This window comes from Rhinopithecus bieti, unplaced genomic scaffold (assembly GCF_001698545.2).
Source record: "Rhinopithecus bieti isolate Rb0 unplaced genomic scaffold, ASM169854v2 scaffold_7684, whole genome shotgun sequence".
In the NCBI taxonomy this organism is placed as follows: domain Eukaryota; kingdom Metazoa; phylum Chordata; class Mammalia; order Primates; family Cercopithecidae; genus Rhinopithecus; species Rhinopithecus bieti.
This window is the reverse complement of record NW_016806071.1, coordinates 3,153,940-3,177,854: the sequence shown is the minus strand read 5'-3', so window position 1 is coordinate 3,177,854 and position 23,915 is coordinate 3,153,940. Positions and strand designations below refer to the sequence as shown.

The window sequence follows — 23,915 nt, the reverse complement described above, 5'->3', positions numbered from 1 at the left end:
TTTGAGACGGAGTCTGGCGCTGCCCCCAGGCTGGAGTGCAGTGGCCAGATCTCCGCTCACCGCAAGCTCCGCCTCCCAGGCTCACGCCATTCTCCTGCCTCAGCCTCCTGAGTAGCTGGGACTACAGACGCCCGCCACCTCGCCCGGCTAGTTTTTTGTATTTTTTAGTAGAGATGGGGGTTTCACTGTGTTAGCCAGGATGGTCTCGATCTCCTGACCTCGTGATCCGCCCACCTCCGCCTCCCAAAGTGCTGGGATTACAGGCGTGAGCCTGTAATTATGGTAACTGCCCAATACAGGTGTACTATTTAAATAATCTTTTCGACTGTATTTTTACTGTGCCTTTTCTATGTTCAGATACACAAATACTTACCATTGTGTTACAGCTGCCTACAGTATTCAGCCCAGTCCCATGCTGTCCAGGTTTGTATTCTAGGAGCAACAGGCTATACACCACGTAGCCTGGGTGTGCAGTAGGCTATCCCATCTAGGATTGTGTAGGTACACTCTGTGATGCTCCCACCATGACCACATCACCTAATGATGCATTTCTCAGAATGGAGCCCCGTTGTTAAGCAACACATGACTGTATGAGAAATAAAGCCACTAAGAACAGTGAAGAGTGGTTCACCACCCAACCTCAAGTTCGAGGGCAGCAGGTAAAATGTAACAGCACTCTGGTGCCATCAGCCCCAGTGGAAGGCAGAACCCGCAGCTTCTAATGTGAACATCAAATGACCCCAACTCATTCCCTGGGAGGGCTCTGTGTGTGATCTCGTCCCCATGCCTCCTCTGCACTGTCATCTTGGTTTCTGTCTCTCCTTCTCTCACTGACTTTTCCTGCCCTTCGTGCTCTCTGGCAGGGGCAGAGGCTTAATCTGCTGACCCCTGTCATTCTGTTTTGGATAAAATGATTCCCGACATTTGCAAGTGAGCCTAAAGGTCTTTAACCCATGATACTTTTGTATTTACAGATGTACAAGTCTGTATTTTGAGTCACCGAATTACTACAAGAGCCAGTGATTACCTAATGGTTGAGAGCACAGGCTTTGAAATCAGACCTGATTCAAATAACTTAACCTTGTGCCTCAGTTTTTTAATCTGTAAGTGGGGAGAATAATCTTGACTGTCTTTTTTTTCTTTTGAGACGGAGTCTCTGTCACCGAGGCTGGAGTGCAGTGGCGTGATCTCGACTCACTGCAAGCTCCGCCTCCCGTGTTCACGCCATTCTCTTGCCTCAGCCTCCTGAGTAGCTGGGACTAAAGGCGCCCGCCACCTCGCCCCGCTAATTTTTTGTATTTTTAGTAGAGGCGGGGTTGCACCATGTTAGCCAGGATGGTCTCGATCTCCTGACCTCATGTTCCACCCGCCTCGGCCTCCCAAAGTGCTGGGATTACAGGCGTGAGCCACCGCGCCCGGCCTAATCTTGACTGTTTTAAGAGCTGTTGCCAGTTGGGTAGTGAACTAAGCATGAGATTGGCGGTATAAGGTTCAGCAATCCCACCTGGTCAAGGAAATTCTCATCAAGTGGGACACTAGGTGGCCTGTCCGTGTCCACTGAAGGTGGTAGATGCACACTTGGGAACAGTGGGCAACAGCAGGGGGCAAGTAACTGGATTTTATGGCAAAGCCCCCCCTTCAAACTTGGTGTTAAGCCCGTAAAAAGGAACCAGTACAACGAAATGTACAGTACAATGCCATCTGTGTATCAAATGCAGGGAACAGGGGATGAGATGCGGGGAGGAGACCCAAGGCAGGAGAAGCGAATGAGGAGCGTTATCAGCACCACTGAATGCTCCACAAGTCCAAACAACAACAAAAACGCAACAGGCAATCGGAGGCGTTTTCCGCCAGTGACCCGCGAACTTTGACCGCCCCCTCCCCATACTACCCTCGATCTTGGCCAAAAGACGGAGAAGCAGCAAACTTTTCCCTGGAACCAGATGACGCAAAAGTTCGCTAGCGGCCCAGGGCAGGGGCGCAGCTGGAGAAGCACCTTCTTCACTCCGCCCTGCTGCCGCACTGGGCTCCCAGCTGTCGCCGCACGCCTCCGGGGATTGGCTCCGCTGCCTCCGCCCCCGAACCGGTCAAGTGGCGGGGGAGGGGAACGCGCCCTTGACCGCTCCCGGCCTGGGGGCCGCTGGGCCCAGTCCTATCTGTGCGGACCCCGCTCCCCTTCCACGCAGTCGGAAGACCCCAAAGGGCCTTTGAGGAGACCGAGGTTGCCAGAGGTCCCCCGCCCCCAGCTAGAGTCGGGAGCCCCTAAGGTGGCCGCCCACCTCTCGGGCCTGGAGCGGCTTGGGGCGCCTAGAACTGTGAGGGAGGGACAGGAGATCGAATCCTTCAACGCACTGAGCGGCCCGCCTGCCCGTCCCCGGCTGCCTCCGGGCCGGCCTCGTTCCAGTCGCGTCATGGGCGCGCCCCCGGACGGCGCATTTACCTTGGTCCGGACCCGCCAGGGCGCGCACTTGGATCTCGGAGCCCCCGGCCGCACTGTCGGAAGCGCAGCCGCGGGCCCGAAGGGGCCTCCAGGGGCGTAGGAGGCACAGGACGCGCAGCATCGGGGCTCAGGCTGGGAAAGAAAGCGCTTCTTGGGCCCTGCACCGTCTCGGCTCCCGCTGAGAGCTCGCGGTTCCGGCGACGGGCGAAGCCTTCGCCAATTGCTCCACCTATGGGCCAAGGGGCTGTTGCCTCCGTCCGCACCTCTTGGGGACAGGGAGACTTGAGCAGAGGAGGTGGGGGGAAGCCCAGCTCCTCCATGTGATTTGGGGTAACCCTGTCAACCTCCCAGCGTCAGTGTTTTAATCTTGTAAAATGGGGATAATAGTGACTACCCCGTAGTGGTGTGAAGATTAAATGGGGTGTGAACTTTGCTTGCACATATGCTCAATTTCATTTTTTAAATGAAATGACATTTAATGAGTCCCTTGAGCGTGTCTACACTCGCGAATTTCACTGCCTCACCTCCCATTTGCGCCTCATTTTGTTTTTGTTTTTGAGACGGAGTCTCGCTGTGTCAGCCAGGCTGGAGTGCAGTGGCTTGATCTTGGCTCACTGCAACCTCCGCCTCCGGGTTCAAGCGATTCTCCTGCCTCAGCCTCCCGAGGAGCTGGGATTACAGGCGCGCGCCACCACGCCCAGCTAATTTTTTTTTTGTATTTTTAGTAGAGGCAGGGTTTCACCCTGTTGGCCAGGCTGGTCTCAAACTCCTGACCCCAAATGATCTGCCCGTCTCGGCCTCCCAAAGTGCTGGGATTACAGGGATGAGCCACTGTGCCTGGCCTGTGCCTCAAATTTAATGGGAGTAAATTTAACTTGAGTCCCAATTTAGTGCTCAATAAGTTGGCTCACAAAAATATTTGTGAATGTGAATCTCTGGCTTCTAACCCCATTGTCCACCCAAACTGCCTTTGCAGAGGTCAGCAGTAGCCTTGTTTAGTTCATTCAGGGTAGATCAATAAATAGTATTCAGTGCATACTCTGTGTTCCCCAATCTCCTACTTGGGAGACATGTCAAAGATCCCAAAGCCACTAACAATCCTGGCCTGTTGGTTAAAAACATCAAATGGTGAAAGCATTAAGGTTCATTTTATTCAATCTTGTTGAAGATTGTAAACCAGGAGGAGTCTTGCAGAGTGTCGATCAGACTGCTCCAAAGCCGTGTTTCAGCCCACAGCTTATATACAGGTTGTGGAGGTTTTTCATGTACTCAGAAATTGCATCAAATGTGCTCAGAAGTTACATTAGAGAAAAGTCTTTTCAAAGTTTTGGCCTGAGAGTACAGCTGATAATAGAGTACAGAGGAATAATCATTAATCTTGTCAAATGTTATTTTATGTACAGGAAAAGGCAAGGGTTAGGATCATTGAATTTATCTTTTCTTGCTGTTTTGTTTTGTTTTGTTTTAAGAGACAGGGTCTCACTCTGTCACCCAGGCTAGTGGGTAGATAGGATAGCACAGTGGCACTATCATGGCTCATTGCAGCCTTGACTCCCTGGGCTCAAGCAATCCTTCTGCCTCAGGCTCCCAAAGTGCTGGGATTATAGTTGTGAACCACTGCACCCAGCCCTATTATTTAATTTAGCATAACCTTATGATTTCAAATTACATGAAAGTTAATGTATAGACATTTATGGCTGCTCTATTTACTTTTACTTAATTTTAAAAATTTATCTAGATTATTTATGACAACTGAGATATTAGGCAAAACTAGTCATCATTTCAAGTTATTTTCTGGTTAACCACTTTTATAGCCTGTTAATATCAGTTATTTACTTAAGTAAGAATCTTAAAGTTGAATACTTGGGTATTTTGCCAATAACTCAGAAGATTCAGCTATTTGCATTAAACTAACAATATTAAATTAGACTTGATTATAAAAAAATCACACAAACAAAAATCATTATAGCTGGATTTATAGTTTTATAAACTTTGTGCCAAACTCTGACACCTTAAAATATCTAGCAAAGGCAAATATAAAACTGTTAAACCACTATACCCAGGCAAAAATGTATGCTGACAATTCTGAAGACATTTCAATTCTGAAACGTCTTCATTTTATTTTATCAACAATTTAAAACCCAGCTTATTTATTAAAGATTTACTTAAGTAACAAGAGCATGGAAAATATTTGGATTTACTAATTTAGGAACACTTATTTATTTGCAAGTCAATTTGGTGGTACCAAGTAGACAAAATAGATACTGATATGTACATATATGTAAACACATCTAGATACATACACACATACAAATAAAGAGCTTATAGCTTTCACTTAAGAATTTTGGTCATGAGATAGTGATACAAACTCACTGGTTTATAAAAGACAGTTGAATCCAAATTGTTTTTTTAAATAAAATTGGGACTTACTTTTATGGCTACACTTTATTTGCTCCAATAGGTCATATAATGAGGGACCAAAATTTTGAAAGCTATAAGGTCTTTGTTTGTATGCATCTAGATTTGTTTACACATATGAACATATCAGTATCTATTGTGTCTTCTTGGTACCACCAAATTAATTGATTTAAAAATAAATGAGTGTTTGTGAATTAGTAAGCCCACATATTTTCACTGGAGTTTGATTTTAAAAACTTCTTTTGCCCCTTCTTTTCCCTTCAGTTTCAAATGAGTTTATGGTTAAATTTTGAGTGTTTACATTTTAACTACAACCAGCTTAATTGCATAAGAAAAACAAAATCTCCATGTAGCCTGGAATTAGTAATACCATAAACAGTGAGTTTTATCTCAACATCAATAGAAGAGTCAACAGATTAAAAGTAGTCAGGGAAAAATACAGTGAGATAGAGAACTTAGAAGACTCCACATTTTAACTCTGTAGTTGCAGGTTGCTGATTTGAACTCTGAATTTTCCTTGATGCAAGTCGCCCATCAGTTTAAAAATGTACACAAGAATGGGCCATAATATGCAGCCAGCTGGAGCTCCAGAAAATATCTTGGCATGTCTTTGAACTTCCCTGGGCTAATTTAATCTAAGGCCTTAAATAAAGTAGGAATTTCTCCAGAGTTTGTTTGTTTAACATGAAAGCCACCAGAGCATCAGAAGGTGGCTGATCAGAGACCATTCCCTTAGAACATGGGTTACCCACTGCACTGACCTGAAGAAAGCATCCCTTCCAGTGCCCTTAAATGTGAACACACTTACAAAATCAGAAACATGAGCATACCCCACAGAGCATGAGCACACCCTGCAAAAATGTGAGTGTACCACACAAAGGGTGAGCATTTCCTGCAGGGCCCTACATAGGGTCAGGCTCTCTGAAGAAAACAAAGTCTCCCAGACTTTCACCTAAAAATCAGAGGTCTTGGATCAGAGAGGGCTTACCTGATTTCTCCCCCATGTAGATGGGATGACACCTGAGCTCAAGGGGCTTGTGCAGGTGCTGATGCATTCGTCCAGATGATGCTTGGAAGGAGCTGGGGGTCACTTTGTATCCCATCTTCCCTGCCAAGAAATGTTAACAAAAGATCATGAGATCTGTGGAGGAAAAGAGAAAGCTTCATTTTCTTTTCTTTTTCTTTTTTCTTTTTTTTTGAGATGGATTCTCACTCTGTCATCCAATGGAGTTCAGTGGCACAATCTTGGCTCACTGCAACCTCTGCCTCCCGGGTTCAAGTGATTCTCCTGCCTCAGCCTCCCAAATAGCTGGGACTACAGGCGTGCGTCACCACGCCCAGCTAATTTTTGTATTTTTAGTAGAGGCGGGGTTTCACCATGTTGGGCCAGGGATGTCTTGATCTTTGGACCTCGTGATCCCCCTGGCCCTTGGCCCTCCCAAATTGCTGGGATTACAGGCATGGAGCCACTGCGCCCAGCCTTTTTTTTTTTTTTTTTTTTTTTTTTTTTTTTTTTTTTTTTGAGACAGTCTCGTTTTGTTGCTCGGGCTGGAGTGCAGTGGCAAAATCTTGGCTCGCTGCACCTTCCATCTCCTGGGTTCAAGTGATTCTCCTGCCTCAACCTCCCAAGTAGCTAGGAATACAGGCATACACCACCATGCCTAGCTAATTTTTGTATTTTTAGTAGAGATGGGGTTTCACCATGTTGGCCAGGCTGGTCTTAAACTGTTGACCTGAGTTGATCCGCTGACCTTGGCCTTCCAAAGTGCTGGGATTACAGGTGTGAGCCACCGCACCCAGCCTATTTTCTTAAAAAACAAAAACAATCTGCAGATTGGGGAGACACAGCCTCTGGTGTAAATTGCACCACATTCTGGAGAAGAGGGGAACTGGCCTAAACAGGAAAAGTTTCCTCTGTAGCTCTCAAATAGGTCTACATATGCAAATAAAGGATTTAGATTTCAGTCCCCATTGGCTGAAAATAACTGAGTCCTGATTGGGTAGTTTCTTTGTTTCCTTCTTCTACTTTCCTTTTAGGCTCCAGGGGTACATGTGCAGGTTTGTTGTTGTTACATGGGTAAACTGTGTGTTGCTGAGGCTTGGTATACCAAGATCCCATCACCCAGGTAGTAAGCATAGTACCTTATAGGTAGCCTTCTAACCTACCCTCCCTTCCCATCCTCCCCACTCAAGCAGTCCCCAGTGTCTATTATTCCCACCTTTGTGTCCATGTGTATTTAATGTTTAGCTCCCACTTATAAATGAGAGCATGCAGTATTTGGTTCTGTTTCTGAGCTAGTTTGCTCACAATAATGGCCTCCAGCTGCATCCATATTACTGCAAAAGACATTGAGTTCATTCTTTTTTATAGAGGCATGGTGTTCCATCGTGTATATATGTATCACATTTTCTTTATGTAGTCCACCATTGATGGGCATCTTGGTTAATTCCATGTTTTACTATTGTGAATAGTATGGCAATGAACACATGAATGCATATGTATTTTTGGTAGAATGATTTATTTTCTTTTGGGTATATACCAAGTACTGGGATTACTTACAATGGAATCGTAGTTCTGTTTTAAGGGTTTTTTTGTTTTGTTTTGTTTTGTTTTTCTTGTTGAGACAGAGTCTCATGGCTGGAGTGCAGTGGTACAATCTTGGCTCACTGCAACCTGTGCCTCCCAGGCTCAAATGATCCTCCCACCTCAGCCTCCCGAGTAGCTGGGACCACAGGCATGCACCATCACACCCGGTTAATTTAAAAAAATATTTTTTTCTGGAGAGATGGGGTTTCACCATGTTGCCCAGGCTGGTCTCAAACTCCTGAGCTCAAGCGATCTGCCCATCTCTGCCTCCCAACATGCTGGGGTTACAGGTGTGAGCCACTGTGCCCAGCCTTAAATTATCTGAGAAATCTCCACGCCACTTTCCACAGTGGCTGAACTAATTTATATTCTCACCACAGTCTACAAGTGTTCTCTTTTCTCCACAACTTTGTTAGCATCTGTTGCTTTTTGACTTAAACAAAAAAATTTAATTTTGGCTGGGCATGGTGGCTCATGCCTATAGTCCTAGCACTTTGGGAGGCTGAGGCAGGCAGATCACCTGAGGCCAGGAGCTCGAGACGAGCCTGGCCAATGTGGAGAAACCCCATCTCTATTCAAAATACAAAAATTAGCTGAGCACGGTGCATGCCTGTAATCTCAGCTACTTGGGAGTCTGAGGGCAGGAGAATCACTAGAGCCTGGAAGCCAAGATCACACCATTGCACTCCAGCCTGGATGACAGAGAGAAACTCTGTCTCAAAAAAAATGTGTCAAAAAATTTAATTGATTTTTTTTCTTTTTTTGTCCCCTTTTCACTTATACAATGTTTTTGACTTTTTAGTAACAGCCATTCTGACTGGTGTGAGACGTGGTTTTGCATTTATCTAATGATTAGTGATTTTGAGCATTTTTTCATATATTTGTTGGCTCTCTATACGTCTTCTTTTGAGAAGTGTCTGTTCGTGTCCTTTGCCCATTTTTAATGGAGTTATTTGTGTTCTGTTTGAATTGTTTAACATTCTTACAGATTCTTGACATTAGATCTTTGACAGATGCATAGTTTAAGAATATTTTCTTTTCTTTTCTTTTTTTTTTTTTGAGACAGAGTCTGGCTCTGTCGCCCAGGCTGGAGTGCAGTGGCCGGATCTCAGCTCACTGCAAGCTCCGCCTCCCGGGTTTACGCCATTCTCCTGCCTCAGCCTCCTGAGTAGCTGGGACTACAGGCGCCCGCCACCACGCCTGGCTAATTTTTTGTATTTTTAGTAGAGACGGGGTTTCACCGTGGTCTGTATCTCCTGACCTTGTGATCCGCCCTCCTCGGCCTCCCCAAGTGCTGGGATTATGGGCGTGAGCCACCGCGCCCGGCCAGTTTATGAATATTTTTCCCATTCGGTAGGTTGTCTGTTTATTCTATTGATAATTTATTTTGCTGTGCAGAAGCTCTTTAGTTTTAGTTGGGTTCCACTTGTCAATTTTTGTTTTTGTTGCAATTGCTTTTGGGGACTTAGTCATAAATTCATTGCTAAGGCCAACATCCAGAATGGCATTTTCTAGGTTTGCTTATTGAAACTGGACCTCTTCCTTTACCATATACAAAAGTTAACTGAAGGTGGGTTAAAGACTTAAATGTAAGACCATGTGGGTAGTTTCTAAGTCCAAAAACCAGGAGTGCCTGTTGGATGCTCCTTTCAGGCTAGTGGGAGGAGTTTTCGGGTCACAGTGTCTGAGCTCCAATTTTAGGAACCCTCTTAGCTCAGAGATGCAAAGAGGATATTTGTTTGGAGCTGCCCTCTCTGAGAATAAAGAGTGCATGAATGCCCTTCTCTCACTCACCATGGCCACTGGGTTCCTATTATCTTAATTTGGGTGTCTATCAGCCACAGAAAGTCCATCTCATCTGAAGATGTTGGGGTCTTATTTAGTTTCATTTCACTATTATATGTCAATTAAAAAAATAATAAAAGCACAACATTGGATTTGACAGTGATTTCCTGGATATTACATTAAATACACAGGCAACTAAAGAAAAAACAGAAAAATTATACTACTGTCCTTAGCCAACAGGTCACCTGGGGCCCTGGAGAAAAATGAGAGAAGGGGAGCCTTAAGTGAAAAGGCATTCTGGAGCTGACTTTAGAAGGTTGAATCTGCCATTTAAGAGTGCAGGGAGGGGGAGCTAATCTGCATAACACCTTGGTGCTTCTAGGTTTTTAAGTAAACTTTCAGGATTCCCGTTTACATGACGGCTTTTACATAACCTCCAGAGGAAAACAGAGAGGGAAACTTTGAGGTTGAAAGCAAAGATGTGATTTTTGTTTCTTTAGATTTATCAATCCTGGTAGCAACGAAGTTCAGGAAGGAGAAAGCATAGTTCTTACTTAGGGTTAAAAGTGTGGGTTTTGCTGTCAGTCAGCCTTTGGCCCAAGCCTTGGTTCTATTGCTTGTTTGTGATGTGTCCTTGGGCAAGTTGCTTAACTTCTCTGAACCCCATTTCTTCATCTGCAAAATGGAGTTAATAAACCAACTCCAGAGACAAGAGTTGGGAAGATTCACCATCGTTCTCACCATTGTTAACACTTACACTTCACATTTGCTAGACAATCCTGTGGGGTAGATATTATTATTATCCCGATTTACAGATGAGGGGAAACCAAGACTCAGAAACGTGATGTAACTTTCTCGAGGACAAACAACTAGCAAGTAATTGGGTTTAAATTTGATTCCAGGAAATTCAACTCCAATAGCTCCTTAAATTTAATGTTATTTTTAGGCTGGGCACGGTGGCTCACGCCTGTAATCCCAGCACTTTGTGAGACTGAGGCGGGCAGATCACCTGAGGTCGGGAGTTCGAGACCAGCTTGGCCAATATGGAGAAACCCTGTCTCTACTAAAAAAATACAAAATTAGCCAGGCGTGGTGGCACATGCCTGTAATCCCATGTTACTCATGGGGTTGAGGCAGGAGAATCGCTTGAACCTGGGAGGCAGAGGTTGTGGTTAAGCCGGGATCGCCACTGGACTCCAGCGTGGGCAAAAGGAGCGAAACTCCGTCTCAAAAAAAATCTTTAATGTTATTTTGCCTCTAAGATTAAGTAATGTATATTAAATCCTTAGCACCATGCCTGGGTCACCATAAATGTTGAATTATTGTTAGTGAGGCAGGAGGAATAGGGTCTGAAGACAGGGAGCCATCACTTCAACCTCCAATTGGTTGAAGTCTTCATTTGCATAGGGTATAACTTCACTTCAGCTGCTGATTGGTTGTGAACCAAGTGTATTAGTTCGTTTTCATGCCACTATGAATAAATACCTGAGACCGGGTAGTTTATAAAGGAAAGAAGTTTAATTGACTCACAGTTCTGCAGGGTTGGGGAGGCCTCAGGAAACTTTCAATCATGGCAGAAGGGGAAGCAAACATGTCCTTCACGTGGTGACACCAAGGAGAAGTGCAGAGTGAAGTGGGGTGGGGGGAACTCCTTATAAAACCATCAGATCTCATGATAATTCATTCACTATCACAAGAACAGTATGGGGGAAGCTGCTGCCATGATTCAATTATATCCACCTGGTCCTGACCGTGACACATGGGGACTATTACAATTCAAGGTGAGATTTTGGGTGGGGAATTCTACCGTAATCCCCATTTTCTCTTCTACCGAAAAAGAGGAACTAATAAAAATAGGCGCTAAAGAGAATTCAGAAGGAAAGTGGATACTGCCAGACCAGAGAGAAATGTTGTCTAAACCCCTTATGAGGGAAGTTTTATCCCAACTACATTAGGGGACCCATTAAGGGCCCCAGGCCACATGTGATGCAATTCTCAGCATTTATGGTTTATAGGCACTTATACTCTGGTCAATCAGGTTACAGATAGTTGCTTAGTATCTCGGCTCACTGCAACCTCCACCTCCCTGGTTCAAGCAGTTCTCCCACCTCAGCCTTCCAAGTAGCTGAAACTACAGGTATGTGCCACCAGGCCTAATTTTTGTATTTTTTGTAGAGACAGGGTTTCACCATGTTGGCCAGGCTGGTCTTCAACTACTGACCTCAGGTGATCTGCCCACTTCGGCCTCTCAAAGTGCTGGGATTACAGGCATGAGCCACCACATCCGGCCTATGTCCATTACGATTTAAGCAAAACTGAGCTCTAATCCCCTTCCTGTATCTAATGGGAAACTATGAGTTCCTCCCTGTGTCCTTCGATATTATTATTATTCTTTTGAGACAGGGTCTCACTCTGTCACCCAGGCTGGAATGCAGTGTGGCATGATCATGGCTTACTGCAGCCTCAACCTCCTGTGCTCAGGTGATCTTACCACCTCAGCTTCCTTGAATAGCTGGGACTATAGGTGTGCACCACCATGGCTGGCTAATAATTGGGGTCTGTATCTGTCCTGGTCACTTCCAACTCTATGTCCCTGTGTCCAATGAATTAATTCAGATTATAGATCATCTGGCCATCCCTCCGTGTCTCTTTTCTGTAACCTATTAGACACAACTTCAATTCCTTCATTCCCTAAAGAATCAAGGACATGAGGCTGCGTGTGATAAATTTTACAGAAAGGTTGGGGAGGAATTATGGGATCTTACCTTTCATACTTTTGTCAACCTTAAATAATAAGACTCAGAAATATTAAGTATTGAGTTTATTGGAGCACAAAGTTTGATAATAACACTCCAGGAAATACAGGCTGCACAGGAATGGGGTCAGTGCTTCAAAGTGAGGGAGTTGAGGTTTTACTTACGTAGTGGAAGCAGGGAGGTTTAGCAGGGTTACAATATTTTTCCATACAAGGCCAGTATATATGTTACAGTAATTTGATTGCTTATAGCTTGCTACATTCCAAGGAAGAGTGCTTTAATGTTCTGTGAGGAGGATCTGAGGGGGTCTCATCTCTGACACCACAAGGTTTTTCCTAATGATTTACAGGAAAAAAGCAGAAGTTGCAGTTGCATGCTGCAAGACTCAGGCCACATAGCCACATCTCTCTCAAGACTTGAAATAATTTAGAGTCCAACAGCTTTAGGTTTGAATTATTTAATTTCGCACTTTAAAGAGGTTAATACAACCAGGTGCTGTGACTCACGTCTGTAATCCCAGCACTTTGTGAGACCAAGCTGAGAGGATGGCTTGAGCCTAAGAGTTTGAGACCAGCCTGGGCAATATAGTGAGACCTCATCTTTACAAAAAAAATTTAAAAATTAGCCCAGCATGGCAGTGCACGCCTATAGTCCCAGCTGCTTGGGATGCTGAGATGGGAAGATCACTTGAATCTGGGAGGTCAGGGCTGCAGTGAGCCGAAATCATGCCACTGCACTCCAGCCTGGATGACAGAATGAGACCCTGTCTCAAAAAAATAAATAATATAAAATAAAAAGGTTAATGCTAACCTGTTACAGGCTGAATTGTGTCTCTCCCTGTCACCAAATTCATCATTGAAGTCCTAACCCCCAGTACATCTGAAGGTGACTATATTTGGAGGTGAGATCTTTAAAGAAGCAATTAAATAAAAATGAGATTATAAGAGTAGGCCCTAATCCAGTATGACCGGTGTCCTTAAAAGAAGAAAACAGGCCGGGCGCGGTGGCTCACGCCTGTAATCCCAGCACTTTGGGAGGCCGAGGCGGGCGGATCACGAGGTCAGGAGATCGAGACCATCCTGGCTAACATGGTGAAAACCCCGTCTCTACTAAAAATACAAAAAATTAGCCGGGCGTGATGGCGGGCACCTGTAGTCCCAGCTACTCGGGAGGCTGAGGCAGGACAATGGCGTGAACCCGGGAGGCGGAGCTTGCAGTGAGCTGAGATCGCACCACCGCACTCCAGCCTGGGTGACAGAGCGAGACTCCGTCTCAAAAAAAAAAAAAGAAAAGAAAAGAAAACATTGGCTGGGCACAGTAGCTCATACCCGTAATCTCAGCACTTTGGGAGGCTAAGGTGGGTGGATTACCTGAGGTCAGGAGTTCAAGACCAGCCTGGCCAACATGGTGAAACCCTGTCTCTACTAAAAATATAAAAATTAGCTGGGTGTGGTGGTGGGTGCCTGTAATCCCAGCTACGCAGGAGGCTGAGGCAGTATAATCGCTTGAACCTGGGAGGCAGGGGTTGCAATGAGCTGAGATTGAACCATTGCACTCCAGCCTGGGCAACAAGAGCAAAACTCAATCTCAAAGAAAAGAAGAGGAAGAGGAAGAGAAGGAGGAGGAGGAGATGGAGGAAAACATTTGAGCATGGATAGGTACAGAGGGAGCATCATGTGAAGATACAGAGAGAAGAGAGTCATCCATAAGCCTACAGAGAGGCCTCAGATGAAACCAACATTGCCAACACCATGATTTTGGACATGTAGCCTCCAGAATTGTGAGAAAATAAATTTCTGTTGTTTAAGTCCCCCAGTTTATTGTATTTTGTTATGACAGCTTTAGAAAACTAATATGCTACCTGAAGGAAGTACTTCTCCTAAGAGGAAGTCCGGTGTCTGGTTTTTAAAATAAGAAAGTAAGTGAGGCACAGTAGCATGTACCTGTAGTCCCACCTACTTGGGAGGCTGAGGTGGGAGGATTACTTGAGCCCAGGAGTTCAGGCCCAGTCTGGGCAACATAGAGAGACCCCAACTCTAAAGTAAAATAAAAGGCCAGGTGTGGTGGCTCAGGACTATAATTCCAGCACTTTGGGAGGCTGAGGTGAGAGGGTGAGAGGATTGCTTGAACCCAGGAGTTTGAGACCAGCCTGAGCAACACAGCAAGACCTCATCTCTACTAAAAATTAAAAAAAAAAAAAATTGGCCAGGTGTGGTGGCTCATGCCTGGAATCTCAGTACTTTGGGAGGCCGAGGCGAGCGGATCACTTGAGGTCAGGAGTTCAAGACCAGCCTGGCCAACATGGTGAAACCTCATCTCTACTAAAAAATAAAAAAATTAGCTGGGCATGGTGGTGCATGCCTGTAATTCCAGCTACTCGGGAGGCTGAGGCAGGAGAATCGCTTGAACCAGGGAATCAGAGGTTGCAGTGAGCCAGGATCACCACTGCACTCCAGCCTGGCGACAGAGCAAGACCCCATCTCATAAAAGAAAAAGGGGGGGGGGTGGGGCTGGGCGTGGCAGCAGGTGTCTGTAATCCAAGCTGCTTGGAAGGTTGAGGCAGGAAGAGTTGCTTGAACCCCAGCAGGCAGAGGTTGCATTGAGCAGAGATCGTGCCACTTCACTACAGCCTGGGTGACAGAGTGAGACTCCATCTCAAACAACAACAACAACAAAAGAATTAGCCTGGCGTGGTGGCAGGCACCTGTAATCCCAGCTACTTGGGAGGCTAAGACAGGAGAATCGCTTGAACCCGGGAGGCGGAGGTTGCAGTGAGCTGAGATCATGCCACTGCACTCTATCCTGGGTGACAAAGTGAGACTCCGTCTCAAAAATAAATAAATAAACAAATAAATAAATACTAGCCGGGCATGGTGGTTCATGCTTGTAGTCCCAGCTACTTGAGAGGTTGAGGCAGGAGAATCGCTTGAACCCAGGACTTTGAGTGAGCTACGATCACAGCACACACTCTAATCTGGACAACAGAGTGACACCCTTTCTCAAAAGTAAAAATAAATATTAAATAATAAAATAACATTAGGAGGCTGAGGTGGGAGGATTTCTTGAGGCTGGGAGTTTTGGGCCAGCCTGGGCAACAGAAATACCCCGTTTCTAAAAATAAATAATAAATAAATAAGATAACAAAGTTGCTCCTGCCTTTTCTCTATAGCATTTTTGTTTCTGGGATTTCAAGGCAGCTTAGCAAAGGAGCAAGGGAAGTGGGACAAGAGTGGGACAATATGGCCACAGGGAATATCAATATTTTTTCTCCTTTTAACATTCTGCTGTTTTTAAATTTTTATTTATTTTGAGATAAGGTCTCACTTTGTTGCCCAGGCTGGAGTGTGCTGGTGCAATCTCAACTCACTGAAGCCTCGACCTCCCAACCTCAAGTGATTCTCCCACCTCAGCCTCCTGAGTAGCTGGGACCATAGATACACGCCACCATGCTTTGCTAATTTATTTTTATGTTTTGTAGAGACCAGGTCTTGCTATGTTGCCCAGGCTAGTCTCGAACTCCTGCTCAAGTGATCCTCCTGCCTCGGCCTCCCAAAGTGTTGGGATTACAGGTGTGAGCCGCTGCAACTGGCCTAATCCTGCTGTTTTTAATGAGAAATACTCCTTCACTAATCTCTTCTGATCTAAAATCTGAATTAAAAAAAATTTATTGGCCAGGCATGGTAGCTCATGCCTGTAATCCTAGCACTTTGGGAGGCTGAAGTGGGCAGATCACCTGAGGTCAAGAGTTCGAGACAAGGCTGGCCAACATGATGAAACCTTGTCTCTATTAAACATACAAAAAAATTAGCTGGGCGTGGTGGCGGGCACCTGTAATCCCAGTTACTTGGGAGGCTGAGGCAGGAGAATCGCTTAAACTCGGAAGGCACAGGTTCAGTGAGCCGAGATCACGCCACTGCACTCCAGGCTGGGCAACGAGCGAAACTGTCTAAAAAAAATTTTTTTTCTTAGTTTTAAACACAGTGTATACAAAGCACTCTTCCATTGCTGATGTGAATGTCTTTAAATGAAAAGCAACTGGTAATTTATATCAAAATTATAAATGCATAAGCTCATTGCCCCGGAAATTCCAATTTTAGAAATTTAACCTATGGATAAATCCACACAGCTGTGAAATGACATGTGTTCATGGCTGTACATTGCAGCATTGTTTATAATAGCAAAAGATTGGAAGTATCTGTATTAGGCCATTTTTGCATTGCTATAATGAAATATCTGAGGTTGGATAATTTTTAAAGAGGTTTAATGGGCTCACAGTTCTGCAGGCTTTACAGGAAACATGGTGCTAGCAGGTGCTTCTGCTGAGGCCTCAGGAAGCTTACAATCATGGCTGAAGGCGACAGGGATCCAGCATGTCACATGGAGAGAATAGGAACAAGAAAGTGAGGTGGGGGAGGTCCCAGTTTATCACCAAGGGGATGGCGCTAAACCATTCACAAAGGATCTGTTCCCATGATCCAATCACCTCCCAACAGGGCCCACCTCCAACATTGGGAATCATATTTCAACATGAGATTTGGAGGGGTCAAACATCCAAACTATATCACAGTCTTAATATCCATCAGTAGAGGGTTGGTTAAATAAATTATGGGGCTGTGTGTAGTGGCTCACCCTATTATCCCAGCACTTTGGAAGGCCAAGGCTGGTCGGTCACTGGAAGCCAGGAGTTTGAAACCAGCCTGGGAAACATAGCAAGCCCCTGTCTCTACTTAAAAAAATAAAAAAAAAGTACATTAATAATCTGAATACTATGCAGCTATAACAAAACACAGGAAGCTCTTTATGCATTGATATGAAACCTTCAAAATCTATTGGTATATGAAAAAAGTCAAGATGCAGAATAGTGTGTAAAGAAAGCTAAAATTTGGCTGGGTCTGGTGGCTCATGCTCATGAACCTAGCACTTTGGGAGGCTGACGCAGGAGGACTGCTTGAGGCCAGGAGTTCAAGACCAATCTAGCCAATATAGCAAAACCCCACCTCTATTAAAAAACAAATAAAGAAAATGAAAATGTGTGTTAACAAGGGAGATAACATTAGTATGCATGTGTATATTTGATTATATTTACATAAAACATCTTTGGAAGGATAGGCGAGAACTGAGAGGCCGGGAATAGCAGTAGGAAAGACGAGTTTTACAGTTTGACCTGTTACACTTTTTTGGATGCAGGATGTTGCTGCTGCTCAGATTGGAGCACAGTGGCAGTATCTTGGCTAACTGCAGCCTCTGCCTCCTGGGCTTAGGTGATCCTCCCACCTCACCCTCCTGAGTAGCTGGGAACACAGGTACATGCCACAACACTGGCTAATTTTTGTATTTCTTGTAGAGATGGGGTTTTGCCACGTTGCCAAGGTTGGTCTCGAACTCCTGAGCTCAAGCAATTTGCCCGCCTTGGCCTTTCAAAATGCTGGGATTACAGGCGTGAACCACCATGCCTGGCCCCTTTTATACTTTTTGAATCTTGATTTTTGTTTTAAGTATAACTTACTCCAAATAAATAATGAAAATGAAAACAAAGTACAATGACAAAAACTAAAAACATGCCTTAGCAAAAATAAAAAACTAACATATACACAAAATCAAAACATACTAACTAGCCAGGCCTGGTGGCTCATGCCTGTAATCCCAGCACTTTAGGAGGCTGAGGTGGGTGGGTCACCTGAGGTCAGGAGTTCAAGACCAGCCTGGCCAACATGTGAAATCCTGTCTCCACTTAAAGTACAAAAAATTAGCCAGGCATGGTGGCCTGCGCCTGTAATCCCAGCTACTCAGGAGGCTGAGGCACAAGAATCACTTGAACCCAGGAGGCAGACGTTGTAGTGAGCCGAGATCACACCACTGCACTCTGACCTGGGCAACAGAGTGAGATTCTGTCTCAAAAAAACAAAAACAAAACAAAACATACAAACTATAGTTGGGTATAAGATTAAAAGAAAAGCCCTCCCTCCTCCATATTCCATGCATTTATTTTATTCTATTTTATTGAGACAGGGTCTCACTCTGTTGCCCAGGTTGGAGTACAGTGGCGCAATCAGTTCACTACAATCTCAGACTCCTGGGCTCAGGGGATCCTCCTGTCTCAGCCTTCCAAGTAGCTGGGACTACAGGTGTAGGTCACCACACTCGGCTCATTTTTAAATTTTTTTGTAGAGACAGAGGCCTCCCTATGTTGCCCAGGCTGGTCTCAAACTCCTGGCCTCAAGTGATCCTCCCACCTCAGCCTCCCAAAGTGCTGGGATTACAGGTGTGAGCCACCATGCCTGGCCTCCACCCATTTAAAAAGATTTTTCTTCTTTTTCTTCTTTTTTTTAGAGATAGGGAGCTATGTTGCCCAGGTTGGTCTTGAACTCTTGGGCTCAATCAATCCTCCCATTTTGGCCTCCCAAAGTGCTGGGATTATAGGCATAAACCATTGTGCCTGGCTGCTTTTGTCTTTTGTTTTACAGAAAAGGTCTTACTATGCTGTCCAGGCTGGAGTGCAGTGGTTATTCACAGGCATGATCATAGCTCACTGCAGCCTTAAACTCCTGGACTCAAGCAGCCTTTCTGCCTCAGCTCCCCAAGTAGATGGGACTACTGTCGCATACCACCACACCCAGCTTAAAAGGATATTTGATGTATTTTATCTAGCATTTCTGGGTGTGTGTGTGTGTGGGTGTGGTTTTTTTTTTTTTTTTTGGTACACTTATTCATGCCACAAAGTAAGTGGTACTTATACAAGTGTACAGTGATTTTTCAGGTTCCTTTCTAACATAGCTTGCTTAAATTCACAGGCCAACTAATGTTTCATTTCATGTGCACTCTAAGTGAAGCTGGTTAATGATGACCATAAGCAGGTGCAGAAGCTTTCAACATTGTACTTATTTTATCAGTACTCCTGATTTTATAAGTGATGAGGCTCATCAACCCCACTCCCACTCAAATCTGACAAACTTGGGTATAAGAGGGATTCACAGGCATCCAAACATTTTTAATAATGTTTTGAAGCATCTTGGTGTGGGACAAACAGCTCAGGCTACCCCAGAGCCTCACATCCAATGACTTAGAAAAGTCTGTGTTTTATAGTGGGAAATGTTTGGATTATTCAGTCCGCCACATTGGAAAGGGAAGTGTTTTTTCTCGATATTTTTGGTATTAACAAATACCTTTTATATTACTATCTATCCCCTCTGCCCCTCTATGGACTCCTATTTTGAAAGCAATATCCAGTGGACAGCCAGCATTTGTTACATAACAATCTTGACCTTAGGACTTGTTGTTCTATTAGGTTGGTAACTTTGTTTGATCCACGAATCATACTGCTGTCTTTATCAGCCCATCAGTTTCAAGAAACAACTGTACACCTCAATGCCCTGACTTGTGCTTGTTATTCTTTTTTTTTGGTTTTGTTTGGTTTTTTAGAGACATGGTCTTGGTATGTTGCCCAGGCTGGAGTGCAGTGGCTATTCAGAGGTGTAATCACAGCACGTTTGTAGCCTTAAATTCCCAGGCTCAAGTGATCCTTCCTCCGAAGCCTCCTGAGCAAATGGGAGAGGCATGCATCACTGAACCCAGCAGATTTTACTAAGTAGGTCTAGTTCTAACTCAGTAGTTCTTTACTAAGCACAGAGCAGCTTCTTAGAATCTTTTTTTTTTTTTTTTTTTTTTTTTGAGACGGAGTCTTGCTCTGTCACCCAAGCTGGAGTGCACTGGCCAGATCTCAGCTCACTGCAAGCTCTGCCTCCCGGGTTCATGCCATTCTCCTGCCTCAGCCTCCCGAGTAGCTGGGGCTACAGGCGCCTGCCACCTCGCCCCGCTAGTTTTTTTTTGGTATTTTTTAGTAGAGACGGGGTTTCACCGTGTTAGCCAGGATGGTCTCGATCTCCTGACCTTGTGATCCGCCCGCCTCGGCCTCCCAGAATGCTGGGATTACAGGCTTGAGCCACCGCGCCCTGCCTGGCTTCTTAGAATCTTCTACATTTGATCTTAGCCAAATGGCCAAGAAGCACTCTTTAGAATCTTCTAGGAGAGCCTTTCTACATGCTGATACTGCAAACCGAAAAGTATATGAAACATCTTAATTTAGAAGTTAATTTTGCCAACTTTAAGGACGTACCCGGAGACAGGTCCATGCCTTTCTCTAAAGATGATTTTGAGGGCTTCAGTTTTTATAGATATTGGGGAAGGATGAATAAATTTTAAAAATATGTGGGTAGATAGGCAAACGGTTGCGTTCTTCTGAGTCTTTGATCAGCCTTCACATGTGAGAGGAGGGTAGAGAAATAGTCACTTATGCATTCATCTAGCTCAATGAATCTGCATTTTTACATAAGATATAATAAACAGGGAGCTGGGAGCTGCGGCTCACGCCTGTAATCCCATCACTTTTCGAGGCCGAGGTGGGCAGATTACCTGAGGTCAGGAGTTCCAGACCAGCCTGGCCAACATGGCAAAACCCCATCTCTACTAAAAATACAAAAATTAGCCAGGAATGATGGCGTGCGCCTGTAATCCCAGATACTTGGGAGGTTGAGGCAGGAGGATTGCTTGAACTCGGGAGGTGGAGGCTGCAGTGAGCCGTGTTCGCGGCATTGCACTCCAGCCTGGGCGATAGAGCGAGACTCCGTCACAAACAAACAAACATGGAAGGCTGTTTCTACCCGGTTTGCTGGAATAAAGTCTCTGTCTTCCAAATTCCTTTTCGGAGAACTTTTGTTCACGAGATTAAAAAAGGTCAGGCAGCTGCTTACGGAGCCTGTATTTTTTGATTTAGACACTGTATTCATGTGTGAGATCCTGCCCGGGATATCCCCACTTTCTTGGTGTCCTGTGAGTTTTAATTCATGAATTCACTCTCAACTGCCACCGCTAACAGGACAGAGGCCAATTCCAACACGAACCCCAACGGCTCTCCTCAGGATCACCTTTCCTGCCAATCCCTCCTCTCAGTCTTAGGCCCCACTACAGGCCTACTCCTGCTCACCGTACAGAACCTAAGCACAGGCTCAGATAATGGGGATGGGCTGACTCAGTCCCACGCCCAAGTCCGCAAATTAGTGCTGCGGCCGCCAAGGGTTAGAGAACGTTCCCTACCCCACAGGACGCGCCCCGCCCCCGCGTCCCCGCCCCACCCCCACGCACGCGCACTCTCACGCGGCTGTGTTGCGGTCCGCGGCCCTGGCTTCGGGGCTTCAGGGAGCTCCGGTGCAGTCTGCGCCTGTCAGTCCCGGCAGTAGTCCGTCCCGCACTGGTGCAGCCATGTCCTCTTCCCCGTGGGAGCCTGCGCCCCTGCGCCGGGTGTTCGTGGTAGGGGTTGGCATGACCAAGGTAAACCGAGCGGCGGCCCCGCTGGCCGGCTGAGGCTCGGGGGCGGTGGGTGCCGGGTTTCTCCGTCCCTCCGGTCTCCTAGCTTCGGCTGCTCCGTGCGTGGGGCATCAGCGTGGCGACTTGGTAGCTTGTAATATGCGGAATCTCTCGGGTCATAGCGTCTCGGGCTGGTTCCTGCGGCCTTCTGCTTCCTCCTTCCCTTTTCTTCTGCGCAGAGTTCATGAAGCAGCCCCGAGATAACCCAAGGATCTCACCTCTTTAGATTCTGAGCGGAGTCCCGAGGTGTGTGGGCTGGCTTGCCCCGGAGGGAGGCAGGTCGTGAATGCCGTATGCTCGACCCTCCCAGGAACAGCCCCCACAGGAGCCCTCGTAGAGACCGCTCCGGATGTGGATGGCGAGGAGAAACGCCGCTGATGCCCAGCGCCTCGGCCCAAGTGGCAGAGTCCGGCCTCCCTCTGTCCCTCCAGTGACTGCTTGGGACCCGGACGCCGCAGGCTCCCACGGCCGTTTTCCCCTCATTGCCCGCATGCTCTCTGAATGCCAAACTGCCTTTCGTTTCTCCCCCGACTCAGTTGTCTGATGCCTCTGTTGCTTCTGTTCTGTTTGTACCATGTGTCTTCATCCTGAAAGGATCCGTTCAGATCGGATCTTCTCCAGGACGCCTGGATCCTCCTGACTTTCTCCTAGAGCCTTGCACTGTGCTTACCTCTGTCTTAAACTTACTGTACTTACACTTACGCTTACTAGGCAGTACCGAAGCTCTGTATGCGTCTGTGCGCCCCCTTAGCATGGCAGCTCCTTTAGACTGGGTACCTGGCTTATTCACTGCTGTGCCCCTCACCCTGATCGTTCCTGATGCCTGAAGACCCTCAGTGAATGTTAGTTGAACAATCCTAAATGGATATGCTTTGTGAAAGAGTTCTTAGGGAGAGTGCTATTTCTGAGAAAACAGTCCTAAAATGTTTATTATTTTACCAGTGGGCTGAGCGTATGCAATTCAGTCCAACATGTAAATAGGCCGGGAGCAGTGGCTCACGCCTGTAATCCCAGCACTTTGGGATGCCAAGGCGGGTGGATCACCTGAGGTCAAGAGTTCGATACCAGCCTGGCCAACATGGTGAAACCCCGTCTCTATTAAAAATACCAAAATTAGCTGGGCGTGGTAGCACACACCAGCTACTCGGGAGGCTGAGGTGGGAGGATTGCTTGAGCCTGGGAGATGGAGGTTTCAGTGAGCTGAGATCACGCAGCTGCACCCCAGCCTGGGCCGTAGAGTCAGTCCTTGTCTCAACAAAAACCAAAAATATCCATGTAAATGGAAAAGTGGACCAATACCTTATGAAGCAGAAGGACATCATCCTAGTGTTTCACAGAGGGGGAGGCTTCTATCACAGGTGGACAGTAAAATCTTTCGAAGTAAGGTATTAATGCAGTCAAATCTTCCTCTGGCTGCTGAATGCCTGTATGTGCTGTATGTGCTGTATGGAAAAGCACAGTTGTCTAAACCTTTGGGAAATACATGTATTCCTTTTTCCTCAAGTTGGGAGGTAGAGGTGGGGTAGGTGTTACAGTCCAGAGGGAAGGGGTGAGGAGTTTGGGTAGTGCCATTAATGATGTGCCTATTTGGCCAGTGTCCTTTCCTGTGGGTCTGGTCTTCTGGACCGTGGGGCAGAGTTTGATGGAGGAGGGAGAAATATTGACTAGACAACACTGTAATACTTTTTTTTTTTTTTTTGGAGACAGGGTTTTGCTCTGTCAACCAGATGGGAATGCAGTGGTGCAATCATAGCTCACTGCAGCCTTGAACTCGTGGACTCTGGCAATCCTCCCGAGTAGCTAGGACTACAGGCATGCTACCATACCTGGCTAATTAAATTTTTTTTTTTTTTTTGTAGAGACGGATCTCACTACTTTCTACTAGATGGGTCTCATTTCTACCATATATTACTGTTACAATTTATCAAAATACTTTATTTTTATTTTTTGAGACAGAGTCTCACTCTGTCCCCTAGTCTGGAGTGCAGTGGGGCGATCTCAGATCACTGCAACCTCTGCCTCACAGGTTCAAGTGGTTCTGCTCAGCCTCCCGAATAGGTGGGATTACAGGTGTGTGCCACCATGTCTAGCTACTTTTTGTATTTTTATTTATTTAATTTTTTGACACAGATTCTTGCTGTGTCACCCAGGATGGAGTGCAGTGGTGCGGTCTCAGCTCACTGTAACCTCTGCCTCCAGGGTTCAAGCAGTTCTCCTGCCTCAGCCTTCTGACCAGCTGGGTTTATAGGTGTGTGCCACCACACCTGGCTAATTTTTATATTTTTAGTAGAAACAGGGTTTCATCATGTTTGCCAGGCTGGTCTTAAACTCCTGGCCTCAAGTGATTCCTCTGCCTCAGCCTCCCAAAATATTGGGATTACTGGCATGAGCCACGGTGCCCAGCCTAGGTAATACTTTAAAGTTCCATTGATAGATCTCAGCTGTTGGGGTTCCTCTGCTATGTTTCTCAATTTAAATAGCTGAATTTGACAATATGAAGTTCTCTTAATGAGGGTTTATTATTCACTGTAGGAAATGAGTTGGAATTCCTATGGTAGATGTCAACAGG

The 23,915-nt window shown here is 45.8% G+C and overlaps 2 protein-coding genes across 9 annotated transcripts in view; one reads left to right on the top strand and one right to left on the bottom strand.

The window, feature by feature from the left end:
* The window catches only part of ECHDC2 (enoyl-CoA hydratase domain containing 2), a 52,584-nt gene extending 31,359 nt beyond the window's left edge, over nt 1-21,225 (bottom strand). For 5 of the 8 annotated variants that reach the window (XM_017874585.1, XM_017874581.1, XM_017874582.1 and 2 more), the window contains exon 1: nt 2,441-2,874. In XM_017874585.1, the coding sequence (XP_017730074.1) occupies nt 2,441-2,561 (121 nt within the window). In that variant the 5' untranslated portion in view covers nt 2,562-2,874. Of the gene's footprint in view, nt 1-1,891; nt 2,419-2,440; nt 2,875-5,846; nt 5,967-21,130 lie in introns of those variants that run through there. The other 3 variants (XM_017874583.1, XM_017874584.1, XM_017874586.1) reach the window with 3 other exon arrangements.
* The window catches only part of SCP2 (sterol carrier protein 2), a 136,497-nt gene continuing 133,673 nt past the window's right edge, over nt 21,092-23,915 (top strand). Inside the window, exon 1 of the mRNA XM_017874501.1 lies at nt 21,092-21,310. Within this exon, the coding sequence (XP_017729990.1) occupies nt 21,242-21,310 (69 nt within the window). The 5' untranslated portion in view covers nt 21,092-21,241. The remainder of the gene's footprint in view (nt 21,311-23,915) is intronic.